General features: G+C 36.9%; 1 protein-coding gene and 1 non-coding gene across 2 annotated transcripts in view; both read left to right on the forward strand.

Moving 5' to 3' along the window:
* The window catches only part of TIMM23B (translocase of inner mitochondrial membrane 23 homolog B), a 31,550-nt gene that overhangs the window by 4,350 nt on the left and 10,436 nt on the right, over positions 1–16,764 (forward strand). Inside the window, exons 3-6 of the mRNA XM_032312686.1 lie at positions 8,646–8,739; positions 9,056–9,140; positions 13,476–13,534; positions 15,360–15,470. Of these exons, the coding sequence (XP_032168577.1) occupies positions 8,646–8,739; positions 9,056–9,140; positions 13,476–13,534; positions 15,360–15,470 (349 nt within the window). The remainder of the gene's footprint in view (positions 1–8,645; positions 8,740–9,055; positions 9,141–13,475; positions 13,535–15,359; positions 15,471–16,764) is intronic.
* On the forward strand, positions 11,585–11,788 carry LOC116573805. Its single transcript, XR_004279013.1, has one exon. It is a non-coding gene; the product is annotated as a small nucleolar RNA SNORA74 (small nucleolar RNA).

Here is a 16,764-nt window from a genome sequence, read left to right on the forward strand (position 1 = left end):
TTTGGTGTCAAAAACAAGAAGTCATTGTCAAATCCAGTGTCATGCTTTTCTCCCATGTTTTCTTCTAAGAGTTTTTTGATTTTAGGTCTTATATTTAGATCCATTCAATTTTTATATTAGGTGTTTAATTTTTTTTTTATTACATGTTAGCTAAGGATCCAACTTTACTTGTTCATGTGGATATCTGGTTTTCAGAGCCTCATTTGTTAAGAGTTTTTCCCTCATGGAATGGTCTTGTTCAGAATCATTTGACTATATGTGAGGGTTTATTTCCAGGTTCACTATTCTGTTTCATTGGTCTATTTGTCTGTCTTTGTCAGTATCACACTCTTTTGATTACAGTATCCTTGTAGTAAGTTTTAAAATCAGGAAATGTGATTATTGTTTTCTTTCTTTCTTTCTTTCTTTCTTTCTTTCTTTCTTTTTTTTAATTTATTTGTCAGAGAGAGAGCACAAGCAGAAGGAGCAGCAGGTAGAGGGAGAAGCAAGCTCCCCGCTGAGTGAGGAGCCTGATGTGGGACTCATTCCCAGGACCCTGGGATCATGACCTGAGCCAAAAGCAGACACTTAACCAACTGAGTCACCTAAGCATCCCGATTTTTGTTCTTTTTCAAGATTGTTTTGGCTGCTTGGGTCTCATTGAGATACCATATTAATTAGAGAATAGATTTTTCCATTTGCAAAAACATGGTATATTGATAGGGATTACATTGAATCTGTAGATTCTTTTGGATGGTATTGATATCTTTTTTTTTTTTTTAAGATTTTATTTATTTATCAGAGCGGGGGGAGAGAGCGAGCACAGGCAGACAGAATGGCAGGCAGAGGCAGAGGGAGAAGCAGGCTCCCTGCTGAGCAAGGAGCCCGATGTGGGACTCGATCCCAGGACGCTGGGATCATGACCTGAGCCGAAGGCAGCTGCTTAACCAACTAAGCCACCCAGGCGTCCCAGATGGTATTGATATCTTAACAGTATTAAGTCTTCCAACCCACACACATGGGTTATGTTTCCCTTTCTTCTTTGTTTGCATTTTATGGTTTTCATTGTGTAGGACTTTTACCTCATCAGTTAAGTTCATTCCTAAGTATTATTCTTTTTTAACTTAAAGATATGGTTTTTTATTTCTTTATTTAACAGAGGGGGAGGGGATGAGAGGGAGAGCACAACCCGGGGAGCAGTAGGAAGAGGAAGAGGGAGAAGCAGGCTCCCTGTGGAGCAAGGAGCCCGTTTTGGGGCTTGATCCCAGGATCCTGGGATCATGAACTGAGCTGAAGGCAGACACTTAACCAACTGAGTGACCCAGGCACCCCTATTCTTTTTGATGCTATTATAAGTGGAGTTGCTTTTTTTAATTTCTTTTCAAATTGTCCATCACTAGCATATGGAAATCCTTTTAATTTTTTGTGTTGACTTTGTATCCTGCTACTTTGCTGAATTTGATCTAATAGGTTTCCTTGTGCAATATGTAGGATTTTCTACATATAAGATTGTTTTATCTGCAAACAAAGAAAATTTAGCTTCTTCCTTTTCAATTTGGATACCTTTTATTTCTTCTTCCCTAATTGCTGTAGCTAGAACATCTAGTACAAATATCCCCTGCTTTTTCAAAGCTCTCATTGTTCCATTTCACCTTCATGAGAGGTCTTTATTATGTAGGTGTGTATGTAGTACCTGTTTACGCTGAACAGAAGAAATCAGAAGAGAATTTTTGCTTTTGCCAAAAAAGCAAAAATAGCATTCAGCATTTGTTTTGCAGTGAGCTGTTATAGTGGCACCATCGAGCTCCTTCCTGGGCATCTGCACTCAGCATCAAGCCATCGCAGCTTATCTGTGAGCATCTGTGCTTTATCTTGATTTATTTTGTGTGTTTGATAGCAAGCTGTGTTCTGAGGTATCAGAAAACACTGAGAGAGGTTTTATTTTGGGTCTAGGAGTACTCAAAACATTTTTCCATGTAAGTTGATGATAATTGCTTCTTTGCTTTATGACATTTTGACTTACAGGAGGTTTCATAGGAATATTCTACTTATAGATATAGGGGATTCGTGCTGTGTTGAAAGAAGAGTGGCAGAAATGGGTATCCTTACCTTTTTCTGATTTTGGAGGGAAAACTTTTATCTTTTACCTTTTAATATAATGTTCAGTGTGGGATTTTCATATGTGGCTTTTATTATGTTGAGGTAGTTTCCTTCTATTCCTAGTTTGTTGAATTCTTCTTACCTTAAAAGTATGTTGGATTTTGTGAAATGCTTTTTTTTGCAGTAGTTGAGGTGATCGTGGGTTTTTTTTCCCCCTTTCTTTTAATGTGGTGTATTATGTTGATCAGTTTTAATATATTGGGCCATCCTGCATTACATAAATAAGTCCCACTTGGTCATGGTGTGTAATCCTTTTAATATGCTGCTGAGTTTGTTTTCCTAGTATTTTGTTGAGGATTTTGCGTCAGTGTTCATAGGGGATATTGGTTTGTAGTTTTCTTGTAGTGTCTTTGTCTGGCTTTGGTATGAGGGTAATCTTGGCCTTATACCAAATATTACTTCCACTTCAATTTTTTTTTTTTTTTAAGATTTTATTTATTTATTTGACAGAGAGAGATTACAAGTAGGCAGAGAGAGAGAGGAGGAAGCAGGCTCCCTGCTGAGCAGAGAGCCCGATGCGGGACTCGATCCCAGGACCCTGAGATCATGACCTGAGCCAAAGGCAGCGGCTTAACCCACTGAGCCACCCAGGCGCCCTCCACTTCAATTTTTTTGGAAAAGTTTGAAAAGAATTGGCATTAGTTCTTCATTAAATGTTGGATAGATTTCACGAGTGAGGTCATTAGGTCCAGGGCTTTTCTTGGTTGTGACTTGTGTTTTGTGTTAGAGAGAGAACATGGAGTTAAAGGGGACAGGGGCAGAGGGAGAAGGAGAAAGAGAAATTTTAGCAGGCTCCATGCCTAGCTCAGAGCCCGATGTTGGGCTCTATCTCACAACCCTGAGATCATGACCTGAGCTGAAATCAAAAGTTGGACCCTTAACCAACTGAGCCACACTGGTGTCCCTGGTGTGACATTTTTTATTCCTGATTTCACACTTCTCACTAATTATAGGCCTGTTCGGATTTCCTGTTTCTTGGTGAGTTTTATGTCTCTAGGAATTCGTGTATTTCATCAAGGTTATCCAATTTGTTGGCATGCAGTTTTTTTATAGTACTCTCTCATTTCTTTTTCTAGTTCCTCAAGTTTCCTTAAGTTGCAAAGTTAGGTTGTATATTTGAGATCTTTCTGATATTTTTAATAAGCATTTATAGCTCTGAATTTTCCCCTTAGCACTACTTTCACTGGATCTCATAAGTTTTGATATGTTGTGTTTTCTTTTTTATTGATCTCTTAAGTATTTTCTAATTTCCCTTATGATTTCTTCTTTGATCTGTTGGTGGTTTATGGGTGTATTATTTAATTTCCATGAATTTGTGTATTTTTAATTTTATTTCTATTACTGATTTCTAATGTATACTATTGTGGTTGGAGAAGATAGTCTGTATAGTATATTTTAAAATCCATTGAGACTTAATTTGTGTCCTAATATATTATCTGTCCTGGAAAATGTCCCACATACACTTGAGGAAAATGTCTATGCTATTATATTATTGATAAGTAGAGTGTTTTGTAGATGTTTGTTAGATCTGTTTGTTCTTTGATTTATGGTGTTAAGTGCTCATATTTCCTTATTTTCTGTTTGGTTATGATTATTATTATTGAGAATAGAGTATTGAAGTCTCCAATTATTACTGTAGAAATTTCTATTTCTCCCTTTCATTCGACTGTTTTATATTTAATATATTTTAATGGCCTGTTATTAGGTGTATAAATGTTTATAATTGAATCTTTTTGTTGTATTGGACCTTTTATTAATATTCTCTTTCTTTGTAACCTTTCATTTATTTAAAGTCTATATTTTCTGAAATTAGTATGGCCATCCTGCTGTCTTGGATTTTACTTGCATAGGATATCTTTCTCTATCACTTCAGTTTGAATCTTTTTGTGTCTTTGGAATGAAAGTAACCCCCAGTGTAGTTGGATCCTGGTATTTTATCTATTGTGCCAATCTTAATGTCTTTTGGTTAGAGAGTTTGATCCACTTATATTTAAAATGATTACTGATAAGGAGGGATTTCTATCATTTTGCTGTTTGTTTTTTATATGTCTTCTAGCTTTTTTGTCCTTTGTTTCTTGAATTACTGTCTTTTGTGTTTAGTTGATTTATTTTTTGCAGTGAAATGTTTAAATCTCTTTCTCATTTTCTTTTGTGTATGTTCTGTAGTTATATTCCTTTTAGTTACTGGGGGATTTAACATCCTAAAATTTAACATCATAAAATTATAAATCTAGTTTTTATTATATATTATAAGTATATAATATATATCATATATTATATAGGTTTATTATATTATAAATCTAATTTTTACCAGTTTAAGTTCCATAACATGCAAAAACACTTCCTCTTTAACAGGTGTGTACTCCTCCTCTCAGTTGTTAATGTCAATAATTTATAGCTTTAGGGACGCCTGGGTGGCTCTGTCAGTTAAGCTTAAGCATCTGCCTTCAGCTCAGGTCATGATCCCAGGGTCTTGGGATCAAGTGCTGCATCAAGCTCCTTGCTCAGCAAGGACCCTGCCTCTCCCTCTGTCTTCCACTCCCCCTGCTTGTGTTCTCTCTCTCTCTCTCTGACAAATAAATAAATAAAATCTTTTAAAATTAAAAATAAAAAAGAGTAGAGGATTTGAGTATATGTTTCCCTAAAAAGATATAGAAATGTTCAATAATCATAAAAGATATTTAATGTCACTTACTAGGGAAATGCAAATCACAAAACTGACATGAGATACTCCTTTACCACTGCTATAGGTATTATCAAAAACATGCAATAACTGATGTTGGTGAGGATATGGAGAAATTGGACCTTCATGCACTGCTGGTGGAAATGTAAATTGAAACAGCTGATTTGGAAACAGTCTGATAATTTCTCAAAATATTAAAAATAGAGTTACCATTTGACCCACTAATTCTCCTCAATAGATTTATACCCAAAAGAATTGGACAGTTTCTCAAAATATGAAAAGTAGAGTTACCATATGACCCAGTAATCTACTCAGATATATATCCAAGAGAATTGGAAACATATATCCACACAAGAGGTTGTGCACGAATGCTCTTATCAGGTTTATTCTGAATAGCCAGGAGGTAGACACAACCCAAATGTCTGTCAACTTAAAAATAAACAAAATGTGGCATCTCCATGCAATGAGATATTTAGCAGGAAAAAAGGAAGAAGTGATGATACATGCTGGATGGAACATGGTTGAGCCCTGTAAACTTATTACATGAAAGAAGCCAGTCATAAAAGACCGTATATTGTATGATTCTATGTACATGAAATGTCCAGAATTGGCAAATACAAAGAGACAGAAAGCAGACTGATTAGTAGCTGCCCAGGGTAGGGGAGAAATGGGGAACGACTGCTAACAGGTATGGGGTTCTTTTTGGGATAGTGAAAATGCTCTAAAGATGGTAGTCTTTGTTGTATAATACTGAACCATTGAATTATACACTTTAAATAGGTGAATAATATAGTATTTGAATTACATATTAGTAAATAGGATGGGTTTTGGGGTGGTTTTTTAAGAGTAGTGGTTGGGACTTTTTGTTTCAAGTTGAATCACTGACAGTAATTGGCTGCATTTCTTGTTCAGTGTGTTTCAATAGAAGCAAGTTGATTTGGGACTTAAGACTTGTTTGTTTTTGCAGGAAATGTTTGTCAAATATCTGTAGTGTATGTTTATTGATTTTATTTCAAGAGTATCTCTTTCAGTATTTTACTCAAAATTTCAAAACTAGTCACATGTGTTTTGCTTCAATGTTGAATGTAGGCTTAAAGGTTGTACTGTAGCTCCATTTAAAAATATGGTGAATGCTGTGAAGTGTATAACCTGGCAATTCACAGACCTGTACCCCTGGGGCTAATAATACATTATATGCTAATAAAAAATAATAAATAAATAAATACATAACACTGTGACCCTGCAGTGCTAGGTGGGGCTTGGGATTCTTGCTTAATCACAGACATTTGTAGTGACCTTTTCCATTCAAATGCAAAGGGGTTTCAGAATTGAGAAGTTTTTCTCATCTCATTATAAAAACTATGGAAAGCCTAAATTTAAAGGTTACCTTAGTTAAAACTGAATTTTATGGAACAGTTTTCCATACTTCTGAAGTACAGAGACATCTTAAGTACTACAGGTGTACTCACCATCTACTGGTTTTTGTCAACAACTTTTATCTGAGACACTATTTGTGGTTTCTCTTACTATTGCTTTGTGTTGTCCCCACCTTTGCATCGTCACTGATAAATTAAAAATTACATTTGGTAGATAATCTTCCGCTTTTTAGGCCAGATGAACATCCAATATAAAAACAAGATGAATTTGAATATTTCTAACATCCAGTATCTCCAGTTGAAATATAAATATTTCACATAATCTTGGCCTTCCGACTATTTTATCAGGTACAGTGGTTCCCATCCTTGGATGCGTTTCTCTTCTGTGTGGCAAACAGTGGTACTGGTGATTGTTACACTGTGTCCTCAGCACAAGAACGTTTCAGTGTATCTTCCCTACATCCATGTGTTATCTTTACTTCAAGAGCAACCTGTTAAGTGCTTATTTCTTGCAGTTCAAATTTGGCTTGCAGAAGTTTTTTTCATAACATAAAAAGCTATTAATCACATTTTTATAGAAAGCCAAAAGACTTTTCATTTTCTCCCAGGATTAATGTAATTTGTCCAGTGTCCCCTCCCTCAAAAAAGTCTTTGCAGATTTTTGTTACGTGAAGCAGTACATTTAAGGAGCTCTTGGGTGGTTCATTCAGTTAAACATCTGCCTTCAGCTCAGGTCATGATCCCAGGGTCCTGGGATGGATTCCTGCTATGCATCCAGCTCCCTGCTCGGAAGGGAGCCTACTTCTCCCTCTCCCCACCACCCCATCCCCCACCACCACTCATGTTCTTTCACTATCTCTGTCTCTGTCAAGTAAAGAAATAAAATCTTTTTTAAAAATTAAGGACTGAAACAGTGCATTCTAATTGCATTTAAAAGATTAAGCCCCAATGACAGCTAACCATGAAATTGTTTTCAAGAGGCTCTGTGTGTGAACTGATGTACATTTGCCTTCGTCCTTTTAGTACTTTTATTATGGTTGACCCTAGCAAAGAGTTGAGTTGGTGATAACATGCACTTTGCTTATTAATCTTCATCAGGACCTTTTAAAAAAAATTTTCTATTTGTAATTAGCGATCCATTTCTAGGTTGAAGAATTATATACCTCATTAAGTATAGCATTTCTAAAAATTCCAAGCCAGAAGTACAGTTTAAAATTAAGTGATTAATTTAAAGGTCCAAAACTGGGGCACCCGGGTGGCTTCAGTGGGTTAAGGCCTCTGCCTTCGGCTCAGGTCATGATCCCAGGGTCCTGGGATCTAGCCCCACATCCGGCTGTCTGCTCAGCAGGGAGCCTGCTTCCTCCTCTGCCTGCCTCTGCCTGCTTGTGATTTCTGTCTGTCAAATAAATAAATAAAATCTTTAAAGGTCCAAAACTTTTGAGAAACCATGTATATCATGATACGGGATCTCTTCAGAGTTGGCTTATTATTGCCCAACAGACTGTTTTTATGTGATGAAAGTAGATGTGCTTGCTTATTTGTGCACTTTTTGGTGAGAATGTATGCATAAGCCAGAAATCAAAAACCAGTGCATAGCTGCAGTTTTCCTAATCAGGAATGCATTTACTGAAGTTCCATATTTGGTAAAGTGATGTTTACTTGTTAGCAAATTGCCAGCCGTGTGTGCTTATGGCTTATTTTAACCATTTTTGTATAGAAAGCTTGGCAAACCTGTATTGAATGTGTTCTGTATGAGTGTATTGTATTATAGAATTAATCATATTGTGCACTTACAGTTAGCATTTTCAACCTAAAATTCTTAAATAGTCTTCATGGGTTTCATACCAAATTTGTATATGCATTTACTAGAAAACTAGCTGTTTTAAGATTATTAAAATAGATGCTTCCCCAAACTGTTAAGAATTAAGAAGGTAGTTTTGCCCTTGCATAATTGATCTAATCTGTTATGCTTTTATAGTTTCTGCTCATTTTTTATGATAATAGTAAAATTATGCTTGATAAATAGTAGCTATAGAATGAGAGTTCTTTTTCCACAGTGGTATCTCAACCGAATAAACCGTTACTTCTCTTACCTTTCCGTTTACCTTTCTCTAGAGCTGGTCTTCCTAAACTCTCTTGCATGTTGCATCATATTTATCATTAAGTAGGGCAAATTACATACAATTGGTCAAACTTAATTCAAAAGCAAAGTTCTGATGAGAATGCCTCCTAAAAACTAATGAGTGTAACTGTATGTGTAGTTCATTTCACTTCACTTTGATTTAGGTATTGCTGTTGCAGAAAGTTTTAATTTATGTTTGACTAAGTATAGTTGAGGTTTAGTTAATCTCAGGTTTTACTTTTGTTAATTTGACAAATTAAAAAACACTTTTTAAGTACTGGGTTTTGAGGGGAGCTCAGCTTGTTTTTTGTTATTGCCCCTTTAGGATACAGATGAGTTTATTTTACCGACTGGAGCTAATAAAACCCGGGGCAGATTTGAGCTGGCCTTCTTTACCATTGGAGGATGCTGTATGACAGGTGGGTATGATAATTTTTTCACTGTCCTCAATCCAAGTTGGCAAAAGTTCTTAAAATCAAAAGCAATTCAAGTACTGGTTTCAGGGTTTTAAAAAATCATTATTGAGGGCCACCTGGCTGACTCAGTGGACCATGTGACTCTTGATCTTGGGGTTTTAAGTTTATGTTTCATGTTAGATGTGTAGATTACTTAAAAGTAGAATTTTTAATAATAGTAAATAAGTAAATGATCATTATTTACATTTTTTATTTTTTCCTATTAAATACAAGTAAAAAAGAATCTGAAGTGCAGTTGTTTTTTACTATGATTCACTAGGGGCTGCATTTGGAGCGATGAATGGTCTACGGCTAGGATTGAAGGAAACCCAGAACATGTCCTGGTCCAAACCGAGAAACGTACAGTAAGTCTTATGTAATCATCTCATGTAGTGGTGTTTGAATATTAACCTCTACTTTGTTGACCTGATGAACACAATCTTGAGATTACACATGTTTAGAGGATTGACATCCATTTTGATCGATTTTTTTAATTTACTTAATCAAAATAAAAGAAACTAAGGAATCAGGTTACTGAGGCTAAGGTTTGTTTTGTTTGTTTTTTTTTTAAAAGATTTTATTTATTTATTTAAGTGAGAGTGAAAGATACCACAAGCAGGGAGAAAGGGTAAAGGGAGAATCAGGCTCCCCACTGAGCCAGGAACCCAATGCAGGACCCCAGGATCATGACCTGAGCCGAAGGCAGATGCTTAAACCATTGAGCCAGAATGAGGCTAACATTTTAAAAGGAGTGATTTTTGGTCTGTGTCCCTCAATTAGCTGGTGCTACCCCAACCTAACTTACCTACCTTTTCATTCTGTAGGCCTATATGGCATTCTTTTCAAGTTGTTGAGTTGCTTCATTATTTGGATTGTTCGAGGGCATGCAAAAACCACAGGACTTGGTAGTAAAAAAAAAAGCATGTAAGAGTGGTTGCTGGATATGCTGTCATTTGAATTGAACTACTTACTGAGTTCACACCCCGTTTCTGAAAGAAGGCTAAAGAAAGGAAAGTACAGATGTCTTCACCCTGCCTAAGAAATAAACATGACCAGTCCATGTAGATACTCTCTAAATAATTCGATGTTTAGTTTTACATAATTTTATGCCTTCTGGTTTTGCTTTAGGACACATTAAACTCCATTTTCTTTGTATGTTATTTAGCCAGCAGGTGGCAGCAGGTTTGCTAAATTAGATGTTGGGAATCCTGAAGGCTTGTCAAGTTTCTCATATTCCTGTTAGGATGTAGATCTTGGCTTTACTAAGCCACATCCTTGAATATTTTTACATTTATATTAATATTTGTCCCTTACTCCGGGGCACCTGGGTGGCACAGTCAGTTAAGTGTCTACCTTCGGCTAAGGTCATGATCCCAGGGCCCTAGGATTGAGCCCCATAATAGGTTCCCTGCTCATGGGGGAGCCTGCTTCTCCTTTTTCCTCTGCCTGCCACTCCCCTGCCTCTGCTCTCAGGTGCTTTCACTCTTGTTCTCCCTCTCACTGTCAAATAAGTAAATAAAATCTTTTAAAAATATATTTGTCCCTTATTCTAGTACTTTTTATTTTTGACTTTTTTGTGTTATAGAAAATTTTTTTAAATATACCAAAGTAGACAGAATAGTACAGTGAAAGACCCATGAACCATAATCCATCCTCAACAGTCAACCAGGATTGGGACCAATTGTGCTCCATCTCATTCTTCTCTCCCATATTACTTTAAAGCAAGTCCCTAACATCATATTAAATATGAAAGTGGATGGTCCAGGCACCTGGGTGGCTCAGTCCTTAAGCATTTGCCTTCATCTCAGTTCACGGTCCCAGGGTCCTGAGATCGAGCCCCCTGTTGGGCTCCCTGCTCAGCAGGAAGCCTGCTTCTCCCTCTTCCATTCCCCGTGCTTGTGTTAACCTCTCTCACTGTCTCTCTTGGTCAAATAAATAAAATCTTAAGGAAAAAAAAAAAAGGAAAGAAAGTGGAAGGTCTCCTGGGAAAGATAAATTTTGTTTCTTAAAACAGTGATAGTAATTTTTGGAGAGAGTCAAATTGGTTTGTATTTTTTAGATAAGATTTTTTAAATATATCATTTTTATATAACAATTCTGATCTTACTAAATAGGAAGTGTTTAAAATAGGAGACAGCTGGAGCACCTGGGTGGCTCAGTCAGTTAAGTTGCTGCCTTTGGCTCAGTTTATGATCTCAGGGTCCTGGGAATGACCCCTGCTTTGGGCTCCCTGTACAAAGAGGAGTCTACTTCTCCCTCCCCACCTCTATCCCTCATCCCCTCTTGTGCTCTCTTGCATTCTCCCTCAAATAAGTAAATAAAGTCTTCGAAAAATAAAATTAATAAAATAGGAGACAGCCTCTAAAAATGGAAAGAAGATAAGGTTTGGGGCCAGACAGATCTATGTAGCTTCAAAGCCTAGTTTCATTACTTACTGTTTTGTGATCTTAGGTAAGTTTTTTCTGCTTTCGGCCTTGAAGGGTTATTGAGAGGTGATTAATAAGGGCCCAGTATGTGGAGATGCATTGCCCAGTCATACGCCAGACAATTTCACCAGTTTGCAGTGCTTCCAGCAGTGCAGTAATGAAAATTACTAGTTTTACAAAAGTGTTACATAGGACAACAATATGCTGAACTTAAAATGTTAGGAAATATGTAACAGAATTAATTAGAAACAATATACTTCATTACTAATATTTTTTAAAAGCCTTTTAGAAATAATACAAATTTTTGTTATTTGGGCATTAATTTAAGTGAGATTTTAATTGCATTAAATAAGTTTTTTCACTCTTACTGTAATTCCATAATTTCCAGCAGTAGTCAGCTGTCCGGATAGACCCATTCCTGTGATGGTGTTACACTGCTGGGAGAGGAATGTCCTGTCTTCTTCCTCCAGTTGCCTCTGTCACTGTTCTGGTGACAGCTGGCACTGGTGCAAGGCAGAACTGTGCTTCCTTGAGAGTGTGCTGAGCGTTCACTCTGGCCGCTTCGCTCTAGCCTGGGAGCAGACACAGGATGCTTTCTCCATGCATTCTAGTTGGACAGCTTTTCCGTTCTCTTTGAGTATTTCCCTTTAATTCTGCTTTATATTCTATAGTATCCCACGCTTTGATCCCATTTAACATCCAAAGTATATTCTTCCCTAAAAAACTTAATTGTAAGCTAATTTGTCCGTTATAATGGTATTTTTATTTTTATTTTTATTTATTTATTTTTTTTTTAAAAAAAGATTTTATTTATTTATTTGACAGAGAGAGATGACAGGCAGGCAGAGAGGCAGGCAGAGAGAGAGGAGGAAGCAGGCTCCCTGCTGAGCAGAGAGCCCGATGCAGGGCTCGATCCCAGGACTCTGGGACCATGACCTGAGCCGAAGGCAGCGGCTTAGCCCACTGAGCCACCCAGGCGCCCTTATAATGGTATTTTTAATGTAAATCAATTACTATAAGCTTTTTTATAAAATACATTCTAGGTTGTCATTCAGAGCCTTTCTATATTTGCCTTATATTTAAAAATAATAAATTTCTTTACTCACTGCCTGAAAATGTTTGAGGTTTAACCGTTATTTATATTTATATAATCATCCTTAATAAATTCTGAGGAGATACTGAGTTAAGAAAATTGGGGGCGCCTCGGTGGCTCAGTGGGTTGGGCCTCTGCCTTCGGCTTGGGTCATGGTCTCAGGGTCCTGGGATCGGGCCCCGGGTCAGGCTCTCTGCTCTGCGGGGAACCTGCCTCCCCATCTCTGTCTGCCTGCCTCCCTACCTGCTTATGATCTCTCTCTGTCAAATAAATAAATAATCTTAAAAAAAAAAAAAAAAGAAAGAAAGAAAGAAAAAGAAAACTGGGGGCACCTGGGTGGCTCAGTCGTTAAGTGTCTGCCTTCAGCTCAGGTTATAATCCCGGGGTCCTGAGATCAAGCCCCACATTGGGCTCCCTGCCCGAAGGGGAATCTGTTTCTCCCTTTCCCAGTCCCCCTGCTTGTGTTCCCTCTCTCACTGCCTCTGTCAAATAAGTACAAATCTTAAAAATAAAATTAAATTAATAGAACTTTGGAGGGCACGTGGGTTGCTCAGTTGGTTGGGCATCTGAGTCTTGATTTCAGCTCAGGTCATGATCAAGGTTGTCTTGGGATCAAGCTCTGCCTCAGTGGGGTGTCTGCTGCTCTCCATCTCCCTCTGCCCCTCCCCCCTGCTCCTGCTGTCTCTCTAAAATAAGTCAGTAAATCTTTTTAAAAATAACTATGGGCACCTGAGTAGCTCGGCTTGTTAAGCGTCTGCCTTTGGCTCAGGTCATGATCCCAGGGTCCCAGAATCAAGCCCCCATCAGGCTATCTGCCTCTCCCCTTTCTGCTGCTTGTGCTCTCTCTTCCTCTCTCTCTGTGTCTCTCAAATAAATAAATTTAAGATTTTTTTCCTTTTTTTGACAGAGACACTGAGAGAGGGAACACAAGCAGGGGGAGTGGGAGAGGGAGAAGCTCAGTCCCAGGATCCCAGGATCATGACCCGAGCCAAAGGCAGACACTTAGTGACTGAGTTACCCAAGCGCCCCAATAAATAAAATCTTTTAAAAATAAAAAATAAATAAAATTAAGAAAACTTTGGCTGTTGGATTAATACATTGTAAATAGCTATAGTTATGATTTTTCACATTAGAGAAATGGTGATTCTAAGCACAAATTCTTTCTCTTTCTGCCCTGGTAGGATTTTGAACATGGTGACTAGGCAAGGGGCACTTTGGGCTAATACTCTAGGTTCTCTGGGTAAGTAGAAATCTCACTTAATAATAAATCATTAATGCAAAGAAAGAATGTATATTTATCATGAGCAATTTAATCAAAATTCTGGCCTCAGGATATTAAAAATTTTAGTTAAATCTATTGTAATGAATAGTGTAAATACTTAGGAAAAGACAATGAACAATATAACAAAGTAATAATAATACCATTTCTCAATGTTTTAAAAGTCTTTTTCAATATTACGTACTCTCCTGTCCAAGCAAGTTACCAAATCATGTTTTAAGTAGATAGAAAATCCAGATAATTTAGGTCCAAGTCATATGCCTTTGTATGTTAGGAAAGGTTCAGAGGTTCTGTAGTAAGATATGATTAATTCATCCCTCTTTGTATGTTTTCCTAATAACCCATTCAGCATTCTCTTTACCTCGGAGATTTCCCAGACCTAATTTACAGAGTTGCAATAGGGCCTTTGTAGATAAGAAAGACGTTTGTAGTTCTAATTAAAGGGTCATTTAGTAGGACTTAGGACCAAAGTATTTCATATTATATTGTTTATGAATGATTGACTCTTTTGATGACTCATGGCTTTTAAAAATTATACTACCTGTGGTGCCTACACTAACAGCTGTGTTTTTGTAAATTAGTTGAAAGTCTGAAAATCTTTTATTGGTGGCAGATTAAGTAAAATAAAATGCAAGCATCTTACTGAAAAAATAGAAGAGGCATCTGTTGTGAGAGAATAATATCCCAGCTTTGCCACGGGATTTAGAAGCAGTACATTTTTCCTAGGAAATGACTGCTTCCATAGCCTGTTCATGTCACCTTTGCTCCCACCCCATACAGTGTCACCCTTCTTTGTTTCTGTGTGGATGCTTATATACCTAGTCAGCCATCCTGGTCTGTCCAGGGACTGTCTTCGTTTAGCACTGCAGATCTCATGCTCCAGGAAACTCTCAGTCGTGGGTGAATTGGGATGGCCAGTTGCCTTGTGTGTTCCCAGTGTAATATGATCAATCACAATGTTCTGCTCAAGTTCAGTTTCAGTTAAAAAAGTTGAACTGGTAAGAGCCTTTTATAGAAGTATAAGAACATCACACAGGATTTGTAAGGCAGAGTTTGGTGTAATATTGATGGGTCAAACATGGTATAATTTTGAGAAAATATAAGGAAAAGGATTACTAGGAATCTTTACAGGTGTGGGAGAAAGGTAGTTCTGGGGAACATTTTGTTAAAACTAAATAGTGCTAGTGTTAGTTTTTTACATGGGCTGGAACCATACCTTAATTTTTTTAAGTTAACATTTTTCTTACAGTAGAAACGTGTGTGTTTTTGTTTCTAAATCCAAAGTATAGCTATTATGAATAAAATACAAGTGAAGATTAAAAATATTTCTCCTGGGACTCCCCAGTGGTACTTTTTATAATTAGCTACCATTCATGTTTCTTCGGAAGCCTTCTGAAGAAAGGCTGCTTCTTCTTCTTCTTCTTCTTCTTTGGAAGAAAGTCCAAAGATTTTCTTTGCATTTCCCAAGTTTTACACACATGTCCCTGCTTTACATGCTAGTGAATGTAGTTTTTCTTGCCTTTTTTTTCCTTTTTTTTGAGTATGCAGTATTTCATTATATGGAAAGTCCATTTCTTAGTCTGTGCCCTTTGGTGGGCATTTTATTTGGTGCCAGACTTTTCCTGTTACAAATAGTGTGTGAGTGTGTGTGTGTGTGTGTGTGTGTGTATAAAGAATATATATATTCTTTATGTTTATATAATGTCTATAAGATATATTTCTCTAAATATAATTGCTGTACTGACATTTAATCTCTTATTACTGATCAGTTCCATTTTCCCTGTAGCTTTGCTCTATAGTGCATTTGGTGTCATCATTGAGAAAACACGAGGTGCAGAAGATGACCTTAACACCATAGCAGCTGGAACCATGACAGGCATGTTGTATAAATGTACAGGTAGGTACTACTGAATGAAGGCGCTCTCTCTCAATATACTTTGAAGTATGCTTTAAAAACTAGGTATCCACAGTTTTTAAAGGATACTTGACACATTTTTTGCAGTGGAACAGAGTGTTGTCTAAAACCTAATAGTTGTTTTGGGTTTGGGGTTTTATTTTGGTTTTTTTATTTTGATAAAATATACAAAACATAATATTGACCATCTGAACTATTTTTTAAGTGTAAGTTCAGAAATGTTAAGTTAATATATACATTGTAAAATATCACCACCATCTAACTCCAGAAATTCTCTTCATCTTATGAAACTGAAATTCTATAACCATTAAACAGAAACTCCTCATTTTCCCCTTCCTTTAGCCCTTGGCAACCACCGTCCTACTTTCTAACTATAAATCTGAACTCTGAGGTACTTTAGCTTTGTAAGGAAAATCATACAGTATTTGTCTTCTTATGACTGTCTTTTCACATGTAGCATTATATCCTCAAGTTCATCCATGTTGTAGCATCTTCAGTATTTCCTTTTCAAGGCTGAATAAAACTCCATTGTATGTATTTACCCCATTTTGTTTATCCATTCGTCTGTCAGTGGATAGTTGGATTGCTTCCACTTTTGACCACTGTGAATAATGCCTTAATGATGGGCGAACTAAATACAACTCAACTTTGAAAAAATAATCAGAACCCTAAGAGTTGAACCAAAATGACCTGCATGGAGATCAAATATCTCCTCTGGGATGGAAAACAAACTAACATTCACTGACTTATGATTATACTTCTATAAGCACTTACTATAACTTATTTAAAACTTTGAAATGATAATCATTACACCCCAGTTTAATAGCTAGGCACCTGGGTGGCTCAGTGGGTTAAAGCCTCTGCCTTCGGCTCAGGTCATGATCCCAGGGTCCAGGGATCGAGCCCCGTATCGGGCTCTCTGCTCAGCAGGGAGCCTGCTTCCCTTCCTCTCTCTTTGCCTGCTTCTCTGCCTACTTGTGATCTGTGTCTGTCAAATAAATCTTTAAAAAAAATTCTTTTAAAAATCTTTAAAATCTTTAAAAAAAAAAGCTTAAAGTACATATGTTCTGTACTCATGCTTTTGAGAATTAACTTCTGTTTTATTATGCATTAGACACGATTAACTGAATAAATCTGTTTTTTAGTAATTCCTCCATCACAAATATCAGGTAGCATTTTTACTTCACTTTTACTAGAAGAAAAGACAAGACTCAAGAGGATCATGAAATCAAGATTTCCTGATATATCTGAGAGTAAGAGGTTTTTCCTTTATTGA

The sequence above is a fragment of the Mustela erminea genome, chromosome 14 (assembly GCF_009829155.1).
Source record: "Mustela erminea isolate mMusErm1 chromosome 14, mMusErm1.Pri, whole genome shotgun sequence".
NCBI classification, from domain to species: Eukaryota; Metazoa; Chordata; class Mammalia; order Carnivora; family Mustelidae; genus Mustela; species Mustela erminea.